This window comes from Dipodomys spectabilis, unplaced genomic scaffold (assembly GCF_019054845.1).
Source record: "Dipodomys spectabilis isolate Male_0828 unplaced genomic scaffold, ASM1905484v1 ptg000138l, whole genome shotgun sequence".
NCBI lineage: Eukaryota > Metazoa > Chordata > Mammalia > Rodentia > Heteromyidae > Dipodomys > Dipodomys spectabilis.
In genome coordinates, this window is record NW_024870815.1 from 7,381,525 (window position 1) to 7,402,566 (window position 21,042).

General features: G+C 42.1%; 1 protein-coding gene across 4 annotated transcripts in view; it reads left to right on the forward strand.

The window, feature by feature from the left end:
- Window positions 1-249: 249 nt before the first annotated feature.
- Window positions 250-21,042, forward strand: part of Osmr (oncostatin M receptor) — a 50,196-nt gene continuing 29,403 nt past the window's right edge. For 2 of the 4 annotated variants that reach the window (XM_042690593.1, XM_042690595.1), the window contains exons 1-4: window positions 251-298; window positions 10,450-10,627; window positions 15,954-16,032; window positions 17,998-18,170. In XM_042690593.1, coding sequence (XP_042546527.1) covers window positions 15,960-16,032; window positions 17,998-18,170 — 246 coding nt within the window. In that variant the 5' untranslated portion in view covers window positions 251-298; window positions 10,450-10,627; window positions 15,954-15,959. Of the gene's footprint in view, window positions 299-10,449; window positions 10,628-15,953; window positions 16,033-17,997; window positions 18,171-21,042 lie in introns of all 4 variants that reach the window. The other 2 variants (XM_042690596.1, XM_042690594.1) reach the window with 2 other exon arrangements.

A 21,042-nucleotide genomic window follows, 5' to 3' on the forward strand; every position in this document is an offset into this window, starting at 1 on the left:
TCGCTTTCCACTTTTCCGGCCCCAGGGCCTTTCCCACCGCGTCCGTCGGTCTGTCCGCAGGAGTCGGGAGGGGAAGGGGGGGCGGCTCCCCTGGGGACCAAGAGGAGGCAAATTCCTGCGAGTCCCCGGAGTGCCAAGAGTGCGGAGCAAGACGGGAAATTGCAAAAGTCCTCAGCCCTCTGCCCTCCCCCGCCGCCTTCCCGGAACCCCGCCCCAGCGCGCCCCGCAGCTGATTCACAGCCCGAGCCGGGCACGTCCGCACCGACGTCCGCACCGGGCTCCGCACCCGCGCCGCCTGGTGAGTACCCCCGATCCCGGGCCGAGTGTCCCGATCCCGGGCCGAGTGCCCCCGATCCTGCGCCGAGTTCCTCCAGCCCGCACGTCCTGCCCGGCCCCGCGCACCCCGCTTGTCTCCCTAGCTTTCCAGACGGGCAGGCGGGCAACCCCCCGCGCGATGACAGACGGGACCGCGAAGAAGCCCGAACCTCTGCAGCCCTTGGCTGCGGAATGGGGCCGGGTGACCTCCCGTTCCGAGGGGTCCCTGCCTCCGTGCGCCTGCCTGCTGGGTAACACCGAGACGCGAAAGCCTTAGCTGGGGAGCGCTGCGTCCCGTCTCCAGGACAGGGCATCCGAGGTCACAGCCCCGCCGCCTCCCGTGGCAGGTCCTGTCCACCAGAGTCTTTGTCCCAGACCACCGCGTGGGAGTTCACTGCGGTCCCCGTCTTCTCCCCTCCTGACCTCGGCCTCCCACCTGACAGAGCCACTTCCCCGTGGCTGTGACATCTCCATCTCCCCTGTCCTCATGAAGAAGCGCAGGGACAGTCACTGTTCTCAGCCAACAGACCTAGTTGGGGCCGCGGAGCAGGGATGGGGCGCTGGAATCACAGTTCGGGGCCCCCAGGGCCAGGCTGTCTTTCCTCTGACAACTGAGTCCAGTTTTGACAGTTCTTGACTTGCATGCGTCTGTCTGTCCATCTACCCATCCATCCACTCACCCATCCACCCCATCCACCCACCCATCCACCCATCTATCCATCCATCCAGCCACCCACCCACCCATCCATCCATCCATCCATCCACCCACCCACCCATCCATCCATCCATCCACTCATCCCTCCATCCATCTCACCCACCCATCTATCCATCCATCCATTCATCCACCCAAGTACCCATCCATCCACCCACCCATCCATTCATCCATCCATCCATCCATCCATCCATCCATCCATCCATCCATCCATCCATCCATCTATCCATCCATCCATCCATCCATCCATTTATCCATCCATCCACCCCACCCACCCATCTATCCATCCACCCAACTACCCACCCATCCATCCATCCACAACTACCCATTCATCCATCCATCTATCCATCCACCCATCCCACTTGCCATGGGAAGGGGAGGTAGGCATTGACAGGGGCCACTCTTGCCATTTGGCATCCAACCTACTCTGAACACTTAATGTAAGCACTTTGGCAACAAACAAGCTCATGGCTAACTCTGAGTACTAAACTTAATTAGTGTTCACACAGGCTGGAGAGAAAGAAGGCTGAGGGGAACATGGGATCTGAGCTAGAAGGAACTCTGGCGTTGGAATGAAGAAAAGCTGTGGGTCTTAACTCTGGGTCTGTCTTTGGGAGTTAGGTCATTTACTGTTTGCTTCTTAGCATTTTCTCGTTTGCATACTTACCATTGAATAGGTGCTATTCTAAGCGCCTGCCTTACCCATCGAACTTCACCAGTGCATCTGTCAGGGAATACTATTGTCACTCTCATTTTCTCAGTGAGGAAACTGAGCCCCAGAGAGGTTAACTGTGGTCACACAGCTAGCAAGTGGCAGAGCTGGGATTTGTCTTTGGAGTCTGTTCCTAAATACTGTGCCTTACCTCAAATGCTTAAGGCCTTTTAGAGTGAATTTGGAGGTGGTCTTTCATTATTGTCCTGCTTTGTCTCTGGAGTCATGGGCTGCTTTAAGATGTAAGTCTGAGACCCTGGAGGCTGGAGGGCTTGCCAATGGTCACAGTGGAGGGACTTGAACTATTTGAGAACTCTTGTAGTCCAGATTCATTTCCTGGTTTGCTTTCCTTCATTGTTACAGACCAGAAACATCCAGTGAAGGTCCCCAGGTTTCTGTCCCCCCCCCTTTTTTTTTTCCTTGAGAAAAGAACCAAGTAAGGAACAGTATTGACAGGAGTTGGTGATGCTGTTTGACAAGAGGAAGCAGTGTGTTTTCCTTGTGGGAACTGGGCTGGGACATTTATTGGCTCCAGTAGAAGGAAATCTTAGTGTTGTCTCACACACTTACTGGAACCATGGGCCTTGGCCCTCTTTTCTCTGGAGAGGAAGTCTTTCTGAGTTTTAAAATAATGTGTGGAACAGAAAACAAAACAAATAGCATTATCATGGTCTTACTACTGAAAACCACTCCTTCGAAGCAAATTTGCTTGTCACTGCAGAAGGAAATTCCTTTCCTGGGGCTCTATCTTTCCTTCTCTCCTTTTATTTTCCGGGTTCCTGAGCATATTATACCTGATTTATTTACCTATTTATATAATATGTGACTTATGTCATATTTATTTCACTCATTTATATGATACAAGTAATGAGTGAATGCATTTGCATTCAAGTGAGTGCAATGAAATATAGACCTGCCATTAGCTCTGCTACCACTCAGTAAATTGTCATTCTAAGATTTCTTTCCTGAAGATCTACAGAATACATTTTTGTTTTCCTGGTTGGTCATGGGGCCTGAACTCTGGGCCTGGGCACTGTCCCTCAGCTCTTCAGCTCAAGGCTAGCGCTCTACCACTTGAACCATAGCTCCACTTCCAGTTTTTTCCGCTTATGTGGTGCTGAGGAATCGAACCCAGGGCCTCATGTATGCAAGGCAAGCGCTCTATCACTCAGCCACCTTCCCAGCCCGCAGAATACATTTCCTACAGTATAGCTATTCCTTCTGCCTTTCAGATTGTAAAGTCTTTCCATATGTGCACATACATCTTTGTAAATGGTTCCATGTGACAGGAAAGAAGAAACTGAATATAACTTATCCACCACTTCCTTTATGGATGGGCATTCTGGGCGTTGGAGAGCTCTTCAACATCAGCAACAATGCCTCAGGGACGATTGTGCTCAGGTGTGAGTATCACTTCAGGACAGAAGCCCATGAAACTACTTGATAGTTACAGTCCTCAAGTCACAGCCGGCTCCCCTCTTCCCTCTCCCCTCTGTGCTTAATTAAACCCAGGATGCAATAATCTAGTCCCTCTCACCTCTTCTAACAACTGCAGTTATCTTTAAAGTTTTTTTTCAAACATGGTAAATTAGTGGAATCTGGTATAACATTTTAATTTGTATTTGGCTACTTACTACTGCAATTTAACATCTCTATATACTTACGGGTCATTTGTTTTTACCTGTTCAGATGCCTTGCTCATTTTCTTCCCCCCCTCCCCCCCCACGTTTAGCATGAACATTTAAAGATTAACTTTTAAAAATTATCTTTAAGTATTTGTACCTTATTTTTCTATTGTGTTGATTTTGCTTATTCTACATATTGCAGACACTCTGTCCTCTAGATTTTAATCCTTTGCAATAATGCTGTATTCCCCCCGCCCTTTTTTTTTTTTTTTTTTTTTTGGTCCACCATGGGTCTTGAACTCTGGGCGTGGGCACTGTCCCTTGGCTCTTTAGCTCAAGGTGAATGCTCCACCACTTGAGCCACAGCTCCACGTCTGGTTTTCTGGTGGTTTCTTGGAGATAAGTCTCACAGACTTTCCTGCTTAGGCTGGCTTTGAACCATGATCCTCAGATCTCAGCCTCCTGAGTAGCTAGGATTACAGGCGTGAGCCACTGGTGGCTGGCTATTTTCCCAATTTTTAAAGTCATTAATAACATAGTAGTTACCATTTCAGTGGACCATTTGGTATTATTAAGTATGTTCACATTGTTGTACCATCATTATCTGCAACCAGCTCTGGAACTCATTTGATCTTGCAAAGCTGGAACTCATTCCATTAATTAACAGCTCCCTATTTTCTCTTCCCTTGTCCCCTGACAGCCATTCTATTTCTTCCTTTGAGCTTGACTAAGTGAGGCACTCATGTGGCTGATTCATGTAGTATAACATTTCTAAGGTTCACCTGCATTGAACATAGTTGAGCATATGTCAGCAATTGTGGGGCATATGTCAGCGTTTGCTTCATTTTTAAGGTTGAATAATATGCCATTTTCTTTCTTCATAATGCATTTTTCTTCAGCCCTTTTTTGTTTTAAATATTTATATAATTGGTGCAACAGTGAAATGCTCTCTGTGCTCTTCTAATTTAGGAAAGTCTTCTTCAATTTAAGATTAAATAATTTTATTTTCTTCTAATACTTTTATTTGGGACTTTTACATGCAATTTTGAAAATATCGTTTTTTAAACTGAAATAAAATTTCACTAAAACTTTTCTAAATTTCTAGAAAGTTGATCTCACAATGATTTAATAGTTCAACTTTATTTTTAATTCATCTCAATTCAGAGTTGGTTTTGTTTTGTTTTGTTTGTGATTTGGGTTTGGTTTGTTTTGGTTTGATAGGCTTTTACTATGTAGTCCAAACTTAAACTCACCTTAAACTCACAAACTTTCTTCCTCAGATTTCTTAGTGCAGGAATTATAGATATGTACCACCACACTTGGCTAAAATTTGACTTTTGTCATAAAATAAATTCCTATTTACAAAAGAGCCTGTTTCAGGACCCTAATCTTTTAATTAATCTTTTTACCTCTCTTGTTAAAGCGTGTTTATACTTATAATGTACATTGATCAGACTCACCTCTCCTTCATTCTCTCTCCTCTCTCTTAGGACAACTTCAGGTTTTATTGTTCTGCTTTCCTACATTCACATAAGTGCTCTTTACACGACTTATGTAACTGTAACCCCTCTGTACATCACCTTTATAATAATAATAATTTTTAAGAACTTTGAGGGCTGGGAAGGTGGCTCAGTGGTAGAGCGCTTGCCTTGCATGCACGAGGCCCTGGGTTCGATTCCTCAGCACCACATAAGCAAAAAGAAAAAAGCCGTAAGTGGCGCTGTGGCTCAAGTGGTAGAGTGCTAGCCTTGAGCTGAAGAGCTGAGGGACAGCGCCCAGGCCCAGAGTTCAGGCCCCACGACTGGACTTAAAAAAAAAAAAAAAAGAACTTTGAGTGTATTCACCCTCATTCACTTTCTCCTTTGCCTTCCTGCTCCCAAAACAGCCTGTTTATGGTTTTTTCAGTACATTTTATATATACAAAGGGACTTTCCCATGGTACTTCACACATGCATACATTATAATTTGGTCAGATTGACTTCATCTGTTATTCTCTTTCCCCATCCCACGTTTCCTACTGATGCATAGCTTTCAATGAGTGTCCTTAGGTTATCCTCACACTTAGACACTGTGCATTTCAATATTATTCATCCTTCAGTTTCTGCCACTCCCTCAACCCTTTGTCTCTTATGCCAGTACCACCCTGTTAAATTCTAGAACCTTATGGTATGTTTATATATCTAATGATATGCATTTGTATTTTAAGAACATTAGGAAATAGTTTTCTTTCTTTTCTTTCTTTTTTTCTGGTTGTAGGGCTTGAACTCTGGACCTGGGTGCTGTCCCTAGTCTCCTTTTCCTCAAGGCTAGCATTTTACCACTTGAACCACAGAGCCACGTTAGCTTTTCTGTGATTAATTGGAGAGAAGAGTCTCACAGGCTCTCCTGCCCCAGCTGGCTTCTAACCATAATCCTCAGATTTCAGCCTCCTGAGTAGCTGGGATTACAAGTGTGAGCTACTAGTGCCCAGCTAGAAGTAGTTTTCATATATTTTCTTTTTCATGTGAACTTTAGCACCAGCTTGTTGTGTTTAATAAAGCCCTATGGGATATTTCTTAGGATTTTATTGAGTTTCAACCCACCAGCAATGGTTTTCTTCCTTACTTCCCACTTCAGCGTTAACTCCAAGCACTGAGGAAGCAGAGATGCATAGGAAGGGGTTGTCTATGGTAAGTGACTCACCTGGGTTCAAGTACTGACTCCACAGCTGAGTCACTGTGGACATGCCAATTTTAACCTAACTCACTCTTAATTTCCTCAGCTACATCTGGAGATAAGGATATAATCTCTTTCACTGGGCTTTTTTACTATTGATAAATGTATGTAAGTTATTTAGCAAACTACCAAATAAGTAGTTATCATTCAATACCTGCAAGCAGCGATCTTTTTCATAGTTAATTAATTATTTTTTTAAAATTAGGTTGTATTACCTTATTATTAAGTAGTTGGATGAAAAGATGCCAATTCCATATGTCGTTATGAGTACAATACTTCTTTGCCAATGTCATCCCTTCCCTCCATATTTTAAATATATTTTCTATATAAAGGAGAGTGCTTTGTTAATAGTAAGGACTACTTAATAGCCTATTTATTGATAATATCTTTGAAGACAAAATATGTGATAGCATTGAATGTAGCAGGGCTGCTCCAACTTAGTGTGCATGTGAATCTCCTGAAGATCTGCTTAAAAAGACTGTGCCTATGTAACAAGCTACCAGGTGATATCAGTGCTGTTCATCCTGGGTCCACCGTTGGTATACATAGCCTTTTGCTGCTACTTAACATGATGCTGCTAGTTATGATACCTCCTTTCCATAACAAATATCAATAGGACTCAAGTTGTTTTCTTTATATCCTATACCAGAGAACTAAAGTATTGCTTTCCTTTCTTCCTTTTCTCCTCTTTTCATCTTTCACTCCCTTCCTTTTTTACTTTTATTTTTTGTTAAAAGAAAGAGGGTTAACAAGAGCACTAAATATAAAACCTAGCTCTATCCTTAGGTTTGGAAAATAATTGAACCAATTGATTATTGAGATTATTTTTTAATTATTGTTTTAAAAAGGGGATGTGCAGAGGGGTTACAGTTTCATAAGTCAGGTAGAGAGTACATTTCTTTTTGGACACTGTTCACTCCTTCCCTCACTCCCAGTTTTTCCCTCCCATCCCCACATGCAAGCTGTATAGTTTCTTTTCAAGGTAATGTCTAGTGAGTACCACTGCTGTCTTTTTTCACCCTTTGTCCCTCCATTTTTGTGCTCTCCCTGACCCTCCTAAAGACAGAAAGAAAAGAAAAGCAATGAAGAAAAAAAAACAAACCTCTTGTTTCCATTGTCTGGAGTTCCTTTTGATAAATATTATTTTAAATGCACGCAGGCACCGCACCTTTGTGTTCTTCTCCTCATAGCATCCTCCTTCGGTCTCGTTGTATGTGAATACCTAGAGTTCTGTATAATTTATCATGTACCAGTGTATTTTAGATCTAGCTTCTGCATGTGAGAGGAAACATGTGCCATTTGTGTCTCTGAGTTTGGCTTACCTCACTTAACATGATTTGTGCTAGGTCCGTCCATTTAATGAGATTGTTTTAAACTGTTGGCTTTGAGATGAAGATTGTCATGTAAAATATATTCAATCTGAGTCTAAAATCTACTCAAAGGAAAGCCACAATTGGCAGTGCATTTCCAAATAGAAAAGAATGTAAGACATTTCAAGAATGTATGGAAAACTGTAAAACAAAGAGTTCTAGAAAACACAGATTAAGCCACATGCCAGTGACCCATGCCTGTAATCCTGGCTCCTCAGGAGATGGAGGTCAGGAAGATGGCAGTTCAAATCCAACTCAGGCTAAAAAGTTCTTGAAATTCTATTTCAACCAACAGCTGGGCATGGTGTCATACATCTGTGATTTCAGCTGTGGCAGAATCATAAACAGGATCACAGTCCAAGCCAGCCTGGTCAAAATTTAAGACCCTATTTCAAAAATAACTAGAGCAGAAAGAGGGACAAAGGCATAATTCAAAAGGTAGTAACCATGAAGCTCTGAGTTCAAACCCCACTACTGCCAAAAGAATAAAAAGAAACCAGAGAAAAGTTCTACCATGTGTATGTATGCCAACTTTTGGGATATAAATCAACAGAAACTCTTTTCTTATGCATAAAACGTATATTATTTTCTGGTTACCTCTCTCTACTTCTTACCTTTCTAAATAGGAGATCTTGAACAAATTTTCTCTACAGAGCACAATGGTTACTTTTTTTGTATTTGGCAATGTGTTTGTTAGTGTATCTCAGGGGCTATGAGGTCACATACTTAATACACAAACATATGACATCCTTAGGTTCATCCAGTACCTAAAAATATTAACCTTTTTCTCTATTCCAAAGCCATGGCTATCTTTCAGTTGAAAAATCAAGGTGAACAAGTTTAATTCTATTGGTGTGCATGGTTCAAGGATAGACATAATACTAGAATTGCCTCCACTTTGAAAGACTAAAGCAATATATTTGAGAGAGAGGAAAAAAATTCTTTGTGTTGCAGAATCACAGACCTTGAATCTTTTGTAATTTCCTTCATTCTGCCCACTCTCTCCCATCCCAGCTCATTTGTACGTTCTCTGGGAGGCTGCGTCCTTCAGGGCCAGTTTGAACCTATCAGTAGAAGACAGCAAGATAGAAATAGGTGTCGAAGAGATTTACTGAGGCAGCATGTGTGTGAGAGAGTGGAATGGAGCAGGAATAGAAAGCCTTTAGCCTGAGGTGTCAGACACTGAAAGTGTTCAGAGAAAAGGAGGGTGGGGAGGATTTGTTTCCAGCTCCAATGCAGTCAGAGAAAGTTGTGAACAGTTAAGGGGAGGTTCTGATTAAAGTTTCCTGGTTAGAGGATCTCCTGTTAAATGGAAAGGCTTGGCTTCATCATTGTCTAGGAGGTGTCTGGAAGGTAACAGTGTGCTGTAGGCCCAGTCGGCTGTGCTTTTGTGAGCAGAAGTTCAGGGTAGAGATCCTTTTGGAGGTAGTTCCAAGCGGCCCAGACTCAGAGCCACGCAGTTACCACACGTCTCTTCCAAAGACATCCTTGTGTGTATCCTATTAGGAATCTTTTTTCACTCAGTATTCGGAGATTTTCATGTGAGCCTACACACGTAATTCATTGTTTTCAAAAGTTATATAGTTTTCCTTTGCAGAAATGCAGCATAATAAAAAATTTCCAGTTCCTTTCTAGTGTCTTTGACTACTGTATTTGCTTATACCATCTGTAGGAAAAAAAAAATCCAGGAATAGGATTATAAAATTATTTCTGAATCAAATGAAATGCACACTAAAATTCTTAATAGATATAGTCAAATAGACATCTATAAAATTGTCCTCTGTGGTATTAATCAATGACAATGCTTAATTTTAAAAACACATAATAGCTATTCACATGCACAATTCATGTTTTGACTTGCATTTTGAAATTCATTTTAATTTTACCTTGTTTCTTTTTCTTTTCAGGGGTTGAATTTATTTATTTTTTCGTTTCGTGAGTTGCGTTTTCCACATTCTGCTGGAGTAGTTTGCCTTATGAACTTACTTTAAAAATTCTTTGTACATTCAGATAGTAAATCTTTGCCATATATGCTTCCATTTCTAGAACTAAAAACTTTTAATGTGTGCTGGGAAGGTGGCTCAGTGGTAGAGCACTTGCCTTGCATGCATGAGGCCCTGGGTTATATTCCTCAGCACCACATAAGCAGAAAAAGCTGGAAGTGGTGCCTAACACTGGGCCTAACAGGCTATAAACAAATCCACCTATGTATTATCTTAGTACTTTTAGTGACTTTATCTGCAGTATAATTTTGTCTGAAATATGTTTTTCCCTAGAGGGAGTGGGGCAATAGCAATAAAGATCAAATTAACATTTAATTGATTTCCTCTGTGAGGGTTCTCATAATCTGAGTTCATATTTATGTTCATGGTATAAGATAGATTCTTTTGTGCTCATTTGTTGAAGAGGAAATTTAACATGGCCTTGGTCATGCTTAGTAACTTGAGTGCAACACAGGGATGTGGCCCGTTAGTCTCAGGTCACAGGCCAGGACTGCACAGTGATAGCCTCTTTTGCTGATACACATTAGGCTGTTGTTACAGTGTCATTTGGGAATGCTGTCTCTTCTTACCTAGAGCATATATTAAACTCCCACAGAATTTTTTGTTAATAATATTTTTATTGTAAAGGTGATATACAAAAAGGCTACTCTCATATTTTTTGATGAAGAATATTTCTTGGATTCAGGTTTTCTTTCTTCCTTCCATCCTTTCACTCTCTCTTTTTCCTTCCTTCCTTCCTTCCTTCCTTCCTTCCTTCCTTCCTTCCTTCCTTCCTTCCTTCCTTCCTTCCTTCCTTCCTTCCTTCCTTCCTGCTTCATTTATCATGTAGAGACTTAGCTTTAACTCTAACTGATGTTATAAATTAACTGAGCATTTTTTAAAATCAGTTGTACAAGGAGATGATTCTGTTCATTAAGTCAGTATTACTGTACAAAGCAGAAAGGAAGGAGCATGCCACCATTGTCCACTAGAGAGGTTTCCTTTCTTATCGTTTTAGGTCCAAGAATGAGAATTAAACTCAGTACCTGATGCTTTTGCTCACTGGCTGGTGCTCTACCAATTGAGCCATGTCCCTAAACCCCCATTGGAGAGGTTAAAAGAGGGAGGAGGAGAAGCATTGGAACCTTCCCGTGGGCATGGAGGTTTGAGAAGGAAAAGAATTTGACTGAAACTTTGTAAGTAATCAATCTTGTGCTGTTGGGTTGCAGGCCTCTCAGAGTGGCCCCAAATACTAATAGCAGTGATCAAAAATGGAAGAAAAGGAAGAAGGGAGGGAAGGAGGAAAGAAGAAAAAGAGGGAGGGAAGGAAAGAAAGGAAGAAAGAAAGATAGGAAAGAAGGAAGGAAGGAAGGAAGGGAGGAAGGAAGGAAGGAAGGAAGGAAGAAAGTGAGGGAGGGTGGGAGGGAGGGAGGAAATTGAGTCTGAGGATCATGGGAAACTTCCAAGAAGTGTCACTCAGTGCTTTGTATTATGATCCAAATTTCTGGATACTGAGTTGTAATCTTACTGCATTGTAGTTAGAAAGGACTTTCATTATTATTTCAATCGTTAAGATTTTGTTGAAGATGGGTACCAGTGGCTCATGTCTTTAATTATAGCTGCTCAGGAGGCTAAAATCCAGTAGATCATGGTTCATATCCAACCCAGGCAGAAAAGGTTCTGAGACTTCATTTCCAAAATAACCAGCAAAACGCAGTGCTGGAGGCATGGCTCAAGTAGTAGAACACCAGCCAAGCAAGCAAGTTGAGCCAGAGCCAGGCCTTTAGTTCAAACCCCAGTATCACCAAAAACAATAAAAATTTAAAAAATGGTTGAGACTTCGCTTGTGGCCTGCCATAGAATCAGTCCTGGAGAATGGGTGACTTCTACTGAGAACAGAATGCTCATAAACGTACACACCCAGGCCCAGGCCCTCCACGAACAGCTTCCTTCTTTCAAACAACCTTTGCATATGATGTCATCTAGTCACCCAGCCAGCTTTGAAGAATTTGGCAATAGGCCTGAGTTCCTGGGAAGCTAATGACTATTGTGCTGTGTGTCTCCTGGGGATTATCTGTGGTGGGGAAAGTCCTAGGAATAAATAGTGTAGTTATGCAAGAAGTGCTGGTGAGGATGGCCAGACTTACGTATTGTTTAAAAGCTGTGCTTTAACTGGGCGCTGTTGGCTCATGTCTGTAATCCCAGCTACACAGGAGGCTGAGATCCAAGGAAAGCGGTTCAAAGCCATCCAGGGCGGGAAAGACTGTGAGACTCTTAGCTCCAATAAACTAATACTAAAAAAAAAAAAAGAAAGAAAAAGACTCGGAGTGGAGGTGTGGCTCAAGTGGTAGAGCAGGGATAGCACCCTGGCCCTGACTTTGTTTTGCCTGGGACCAAAACAAAACCAAAAAAGTGTGTTTTGCTGGGAGAGGTAATACACATATGTAATCTCAGCTAGACAGAGGCGTAAGAAGGAGGATCGTGGTCATGCTGGCACAGACAAAACACTCAAGACTCTATTGGAAAAAATAATTAAAGCAAAAGAGGGTTGGGGATGCAGCTCCAGCTGTAGAGTTCAAGCTCAAGACCTCGAGTTCAAAGCCCAGTACAGCCAGGGAAGAAAAGAATATTGGATTTTTATTATGCATGTCATATTTTTTTTTATCAGTCATGGAGCCTGAACGCTGGGCCTGGGCATTGTTCCTCAGCTCTTCAACTCAAGGCTGGTGCTCTACCACTTGAGCCACAACACCACTTCTGACTTTTTCTGCTTATGTGGTGCTGAGAAATCGAACCCAGGGCCTCATGCATGCAAGGCAAGCCCTCTACCACTGAGCCACCCTCCCAGCCCTGCATGTGGTATTTTTGCTGAGAGATATTCACAGACATCTTCATAAACAATGAGATTTTGTAGAAATAAGATATGAAGAACTTGTACACAATGAGTTGGGAGGCATTTCCTGAGTGGCAGCTGTGCTCTGGGACTGTGTTAATGGTGGTTGTAAGAGTCTAATGTCTCCTCCGGAAGCTCACATTCCATTCTGAAATAATGGCGAATCTGAGGGAGAGAGGCAAAGGATAGTGGGAAAGAACCAAGCGGTGCCAGACGAGGCAGGTATGGGTTTTGTTTCTGAATGCTCTGAAACCACAGGTGCGGGGGACTGCTATTGTCACTTGGCTGGTGTGCTGGCAGTCACCTCTGTGTCACCAGTACTCCCTGCCCAGCAGGTGGGAAACAGTGTTCTTTGGTACTGATGGTCAAAGAAGCTAGCTAACATCCCTGGATTCACAGTGAGGCTGGTATGACAGACTGCAGGAAGGGTGGGAACTCCAAACCGGACTGCCTTTATCATTCCTGAAGATGTTCCTATCCTAGCTAAAAGACAGACTTTTGTGAATGCTCAACACTTCTTTTTTCAATTGTACCACTCAACAGCCTGCGTTCTTAATTTCTTCTTACCCTTAAATGGTAGGTGACTTTTGATTTTTGTTTGTTTGTTTTTAGGATATTTGCACCTGGCTTACTTAATTTTTTAAAAAAAATTAAAATTATCTTTAAGTATTTGGACAAAGGAGTTGCCATTTAACAAAGAAGTTTATGAATACAATATATCTTGATCAATGTCAGCCCTTTTGACATTCTCCTCCGTCCCTCTTCTCTCTAGCCCTTCCCTCTTCTTTATTTTGAAGGATATACATTAGATTCTTTTTTTTTTTTTTGTCGGTCCTGGGCCTGAACTCTGGGCCTGGGCCCTGTCCCTCAGCTCTTCAGCTCAAGGCTAGTGCTCTACCACTTGAGCCACAGCACCACTTCCAGCTTTTTCTGCTTATGTGGTACTGAGGAATCGAACCCAGGGCCTCATGCATGCAAGGCAAGCACTCTACCACTGAGCCACCTTCCCAGCTCCATACATTGGATTCTTGACTGCATCCTCCCCCTCTTCATTTCTCCTCCCCTCTTCACCTTGACCCCACCCCAACCCTTTCAAGTACTCATTTCCTGGTGTTTTATTTTGCTGCGTTTCACTTTGCTTTTCTAAGGAATTATATTATTTGAGTTTTTTTCTTGAATTTATCATGTTTCATTGAACACATTTGTATATACTCACAGACCACCCAGTGTATTTACTTGTAAGTTTGTAAGCTAAATCTAGCTTCCACACATAAAGGAAAACATGCATTCTTTGCCTTTCTGGGCCTGACTTACTTCATTTAATAAATGGGCTAATGGAGTCGGCCAGTAGCCACATGAAGACATGCTCACCATCTCTGACCATAAAGGAAATGCAAATCAGAACAACATTGAGATTCCACCTCAGCTCAGTTACAACAGCCATCATCAAGAAAGCAAACAATAAAAGGCACTATGAGGATAAGGCCAAAAAGAAACACAAATATACTGCTGGTAGGAATGTAACCTTGTCAATCACTCCTGAAAGCTATGCGGAATTTCCTCAAAAAATCAAACAGAAAACTACCATATAATTCAGCAATTCTATAATGCCTAATCCTGGGCATTTACCTAAAAGATTACAAACCAGGATACAGCAAAGCCACCAGCACCACCATGTTCATCGTAATGCTATTCACTGTAGACAAGGTATGGAAACAGCCCGGATGTCCTCAATGGACAAATGGATCAAGAAAATATGATATATATATATATATATATATATATATATATATATAATGGAATTGTACTCATCTATTAGAAATAATGATATTGTACCATCTGTAAACAAACAGAAAGGCTTAACTTACTTAATCGTTATGACATGTAAAATATTTTATGTGATGGCAAAGCCTCACACTTTGGGAACATTTTAACTAGACATTACATAAGGATAACATTTGGCGATGCACACATGGTAACATGTCTGTGTTACCATGGGGGAGGTGAGCTGAGGTGAGATTTTCTTCCCATGGTGGCCCATTGCACTCGTGTAATAAATGGGCTAAAAGCGGAGTGGGTGTGAGGAGGGCGAGGTGCTCTACCTGTTGTACCAGGACTGAAGCTGCTTATGACATCAGACAGCGCTAGGCACTCCACCCACTTGTCTTTCCTCTTGGTTCTGAATGGAAACTATTTCCTCTGGAATTAGCTCTCCCTCTGGCTATGCAATTCATTCATTCAGGAACCCATCTCAAGTTTGCAAAGAGGTTTGGAAGAGTATGAATTACGTGGCTCCTAAAACTAGAATGTTATTGGAAAGCCCTACTAAAAGGAATCTAAGCAAAAGCAGCCCTTGGCAGGCCTTTGCTTTTTCTTCAGCGGGACGCACGTGCCAGCCAGTGTGACCATCTTAGAATCATTTAATGTGGCAATCTACCCACTCCCTGTCTTCCCTGTGGCTCCCATTTACCTGCAAAATACTATTTAAAAAACTAAATATAGGGTATGGGCTGGGAATGTGGCTCAGTGGCAGAGTGCTTACTTTAGCATGCACAAAGCCCAGGGATCCAAACCCAGAATAGAAAACAAAAGAAAACAAATTATTTTTCTAGGGTGTGACATTGATGACCTGTCTCGCTGAAGTTTTAGCTTTTGATGAAATCCATGTGGCTGGATGGAGGCAAAACTTGGCTTTCAGTGAATTGTTCCATTGCTGCCCTCTGCTGAGTCATCTGAAGCTGAAAAGTAAAATTTATCACTTCCCCTGACTAAGACATTTGTTATTGAATGAAGAACAGATTGGCTTTGTTGAGGTTATCTGGCCTCATTCTTTGTGTCCTCTGATTGTCCCAGGATCAAAGTCTCAGACACATCAGGGAGCACTCTCCAGCTCACAATTTATGACTTGCTTTTAAGGCAAGAAAACCTGGAAATTCTGTTGTACAATGAACAATGGGCTGTCTTCTGATACAATAGGCTAACTTTTCTAGATTGAATTTTAATGAGGGAGATGAGGGAGGATGGCAGTGGTCCCAGTCACTACATCAAGAAATTAAATTTATCTTTTGACTCTTATCATATCTGTTCTCATTCAAAACAGAGACCATTTTTCACATTTAACTCTTGGTTCTCAGCTTTACCCTTCCCTAATAGCCTTTGTTTTGAAGGAACTGGTTGATTAGTTATCTATTGCCACCAAGCCTCAGTGGCCTACAGAGGTAAGTCTTCATAGCTCTTGCGCCAGAGCTCAGGAGCTGTTGACTGAGGTTGACTAGCTGAAAGCTGAAGGAGGCTGATTCATACAGAGCTCCAGGTTCCAGTAAGGTAGCCTAGAAAGGCTCTCTTCCTGTCAAATGTGGAAAGGGGTAAAGAACAAGCAGAAATGCACGAAGTCTCTTAAGGACTAGGTGTCTAATGGGCACACCATAAGTCACACCTCCTTTACTATCTAAGGAACACAAGACAAGTAAACATATCCTTTCTTCCAAGTCATGTGACAAGAGATATGGACACAGGGAGAGAAGAAGAATGCCAACTTCTAATGTCAATTAGCTACCAAAACTGACTAAGAAACATGTAGGGGTTGAAGTTAAATACGTTTCCCCTTCTTTGTAATTTATATTTTACAGAAAACTATGGCCTCCTTTGCTGTCCTTCAGGCAACATTCCTCTTAGCATTACTGTCCTTGAAGACTTACCAGAGTGAAGGTAAGAGGTAGAAACAGCAGGGAAAAAAATCCCATAGAGAAAAAGTACAGTAATTGGTGCTTTGGAGAGAAGCAATTTCCCTTTACTGTGGGACTGACTGGAAATTGCTGAGTAGCTTGAATGAGGAGATGTGTTCATCTCTCAAAGCCATGGTTGTCTTGGCTTGGCCTCCATCATTCTGGTTTTGTATGTCAGTAAACCATTCCATAACCCTGACTTCCCAGTTAATGCATTGCTCACTAGTGTGGTTATGGGTGGACTCAAGCCCATGGATGGAACATCCTGATCAATGTATTTGACTAAGACCATTGCTGAAGAGGCTTCTTCTGAGCCTTGCTGGACAAAGCCATGGAATATACTAGACTGGTTAGGGATGCTGGGTTAGAACACGTTGTGATGTTCATCAGCCACATTCACTGAGAGGCTGTGAGGTTTGAGGTTTGTAATATGTGGAGGGATGCAATGGAAGTTTGTGAACCAACAGAAACTCTCCAGTCTCTGCAAAATGAGATACAACTTATAGTTGAAGAAGTACTTTGCACATAGCTATTCCCCAAGGCAGAGTTTTGAGATAAATCAACTTCATAAATAGGAAATCAATATCTCTCAAGTATCTGTGGATCTTTTGATGATAACTTTAAACCTATTAAATTTGACGGAGTTTCCATTGGGTCATAAAATTGCATTGCATTCTTCTATATTTTGCAAAGCCTTGCATTGTGATCTTCATGTGTTTCTTCCTTCTTGTTCAGATTTGTATGCTTAGGAATTCCCCACCCAATTCTTGGCCTTTGACTCAAGAAAATGGTGCTTGTAAGAAATATGCATAGACATTCTCATCACCTTTTAAAAACCTCATGAAAGGAGACTTCATTTTGTGTATAGCTCAGCTCACTGATTCTTTTTTATATCTGGGTTTGTTTTGACTCCAGGGCATATGGAAGTATGGCATACTACTCCTTAAAATTCATTGTGAATTTCTTCCATAATTTGATGCTGAAAGGGAAGCAGTAGGATTTTTCACTGTGACATGTCTGCTTCTCATTTCAGTCCACTGCCTGCCGAGGTTCAAGCAAATGACCATTGAGTGAAAGCTAGCTTGTAGGAGTGTGTTAGCCTGACCAGAGCCTCTGATTCTGCCATTTTTTTGGCACTTGTGAATGGAGCTCTGCAAACATTTGGGGATAAATATTTGTCAGATCTCTGGTTTCAGCTCTTTGGCATGTAGTCCTAGAAATGGAATTTCTGGATCATATCACAATTCTATTTTAGCTTTTTGAAGAGCTTCCAAAATGTTTGCCACTGCAGTAAGCAACTTTAATTCCCACTAACAGTGCATAGGATGGCAAATTTTTCCACATTCTTCCTAACGTGTATCATTTCCATATTTTTACTATTGTTATTAAAACTTTACTATGAGTATGAAGTGGTTATCTCTGGTTTTGAGTTACATTTTCTTAATGACTAATGATATTGTGTGTCTTTTCATGTGCCATTTGTATATCTTCTTTGGAGACATGAGCATTCAAAGAATATACCCATTCTTTTTTTGGGGGGGAGTGGTCTTGAACTCAGGCCTGGGCACTGTCCCTGAGTTTTTTTGTTCAAGGCTAGCACTATGACCACTTGGGTCACAACTCCATTTCTGGCTTTATGGTAATTAATTGGAGACAAGAGTCTCACTGTCTTTTTTGTCCTGGCTAGCTCTGAATTGTGATCCTCTGTCTCAGCCTCTTGAGTAACTAGGATTCTAGGCATGAACCATTGGTGCTGTCTACACTCATTCTTAAATGGAGTATATGAGTTATGCCCTAGCCTTTTCTTGCTTCAGGTACATACAGTTTTTTCCTAAGGTACCCCAATGACAATATTGAACACTATTATCTGCTACTCAGATAACAGTATTATCATGACTATTCAGCCAGGATCTAGCAAGTTATTTCATACTTCTTTTTGTTCTTTCAGTCATGGATAAACTTTCACCACTGACTCCTGTATCACTTAGAATTTCCTTCAAATCTTCACTTCAACATCTGGACTTAGAATGGACTGTCCAAAACCTTCCACATCACCAGGAACTAAAAATGATATTTCTGATAGAAATCAGTAGAATTAGAACATCCAATATCATCTGGGTGGTAAGTATGATTTGAGGGGGATAAGGGGCTCAATGTTCTTAAAATCCTTTTCTGGTGCCATAATTGGTCTTTTGTCTGTCTATTTTTTAGCATCTTTTAATTGTGAAAGAGAATTTCATTTGACAGTTCAAATACGCATACAATGTACCTTGATTACCGCTTCCATTACTCTTCCTCCTCCTCCTTTCCAAAACCAATCTCTGAACAATCTTTGTTGTTCCATTTGGATCATGTTGATTCTCCTTTACTCTTAATCTGTCTTTTATAACATAGAAGACCACACACAGCACAGAGAGTTTGTTGTGTGGCTCCAGGTGAGAGAGACAGGAAATTATCGTCATTCTTTACCCCTTACCCAAACAGGGAAGATGGATAGCTACATACAGTCTCACTATGCCATCAGTGGCCATATGTCCCACAGAATTGTGGCTTCCGTAAGAAGTCATTGTGCAACCCTCCCAGACCTGAAATTAAGGAGAGATGTAAGATTCTCTTCCACTGGGCACTGTGGCTTACACCTATAATCCTAGCCAGTTGGGAGGTGGAGTTTGGGAGAATCATGGTTTGAAGCCAACCTGGGCAAAACATTCAGGAGATTCCATCTCAAACAATGAAAAGATAGAGGTAATGATGCATGCCTTTCATCCCAGTTACATAGGAAGAGTAAATAGGTGGATCGTGGTCCCACTCCAGGGGAAAAATACGATATTTCATCTCAAAAATAACCTAAATCAAAAAGGCTGAATGCATAGCTTAAGTGGTAGAGCATCTGCCTAGCAAACACAAGGGCCAGAGTTCAAGCCCCAGGACTTCCTCTTTTCAAAGAAAATCCTTCTCTAGTGAAGGAGGAGAGGGCCCTTTGGGAGAGCCCTCCAGTCTGAACAGTACTCTTCTTTCCATAGGACTTTTTCTGCATTGCAAGCCAAGCAGGGCATCTGATGCTGAAAGAGTGCACTCTCAGACCATTTGCTTTCCAAACAAGCCAAAGGAAAGCGTCTCCATCGGGGAGCTTATCCCTGGACCAGGGCAGCTCTGGTGCAGAGCTGGTCTATCAAAACCCTGCTGACAGCCATGGTGTACAGTCCTTCCCTGGGTCAAACACCTGCCCTTCCTTCCAGCACTTTTTGAATGATTTGTCAGTGGAGGGAGAAAGAAGAGGAGCAGCTCAAGTTGGGAAGGAGGCCTAGCACATGAGTCAGTTTGGAGATAGTGCTCAAGCCTCAGCGATGAATCAGTGACCTTATTTATACTGTTGTGGCCTCGTCGGAGTCAGTTTTTGTGACTCACCAATGTCGAGAGGGCCAAATTAAACTAGCCTAATAGAATCTAAAGACAATTCCTTGCATTATTATTTTAATTACTGAATCAATGTATTCAGTTTTTTTTATCTCTTTGATAGACAAAATTGTAAACACTACAAGCATAGATTTGTGTTAGACAAAATCTGTACAGAATATGTAGGAGAAACATAACTCTTAACATGTTGATCACGTGACTAATTATTCAGCTGGGGCAAGCATGGGGATTTCAATACTGGGCACACCACAGCAGGAATGAAGGACAAACACGCAGGGGTTGTTCTCAGTGTGTGTGTTAGGGGTGGGGCAGATACAGTCATTAGAATCATTAGTGAGCTGCTACAGGGTGGGGTTAGGCTTTACTTTCTCCTGCAATTTAGATGGACTTTGAGCCATAATGTGAAAAGAAATATGTGTGTGTGTGTGTGTGTGTGTGTGTGTGTGTGTGTGTGTGTGTGTGTGTGTGTGTGTGTGTGTGTGTACCAGTCCTGGGGATTGAACTCAGGCCTTGGTACTCAGGATTGAACTTTTGTGCTCAAGGCTAGCATTCTACGTGCTCAAGGCTAGCATTCTACCACTTGAGCCTCAACTTCACTTCTGTTTTTTTTGGTAGTTCTTTGGAGAGAAGAGTCTCATGGGCTTTTCTGGCCCCCGCTGGTTTCAAGTAGCAATCCTCAGATCTCAGCCTCCTGAGTAGCTAGGACTACAGATGTGGGTGACCCTACCTGGCAATAAAAGGAAGTGGATGTGGAAATTGGAATGGGGGAGGCCAAGAGAGGGACGTGAGGAGCTGCCAGGCTTGAGGGGGGCTCTGAGCACCCAGGGACAACCTGGGAAGGCAAGCATGAGATCCGACTACACAAGACCATATGAGTATGCACAAGGCTTGTTTGTTTGTTTTGGTTGTTGTTTTGTTTAGTTTTAATCTCAAGGGAAGTAAAGAAGGACAAAGTGGCAGGATGTGATTTGGAGTTTTGAAAAGCCCACTCAGCTGCAGAGCAGAAAACAGCCAGGAAACCTGGGAAAGAGCAGTGTGGTGATAGTAAGAGGGCTGGGAGATTTGGCCAGAGCAGAGATGGAGGAGATGAGGGACTCAGTTAGATGGACATGAGGGAAGTAAAATCAGTGTGTGACCTATTGGCAGTCTAGACAGGGCAGTTTCTTGGACAAGTCTAGTTTTGGACTTAGAACTCAGGGCTTGTGCCCTACCACTTGAGCCACACCAGTCAGTGCTAGTTTTCTTTTCTTTTCCTTTGGTTGTTTGGCCTTTGCATTTTGGTTTTAAAATGTCTTAGTAAAATGTTTCAAGATTGCACATGTTAAAAACAGTGAAAATTGAGTGGATCAGGACCTCTAAACTTATGGATAAAAAATACATTTGTGATCTAAGAATAATGTAATGCAATTATAAAACTTTTAATTAACATTCACAGCCTGCACCTGATTCAATTAGAGTGTCTCGTTCCAAGGCACTATGAATTCTGCCAAGTACACAGTTTAAGTTCAGCCAGCTTAAGCAAGCATAGCGGGGAAGGCTTCAATATAACTATGTCTAGGGAGGATTTGATGTGTCT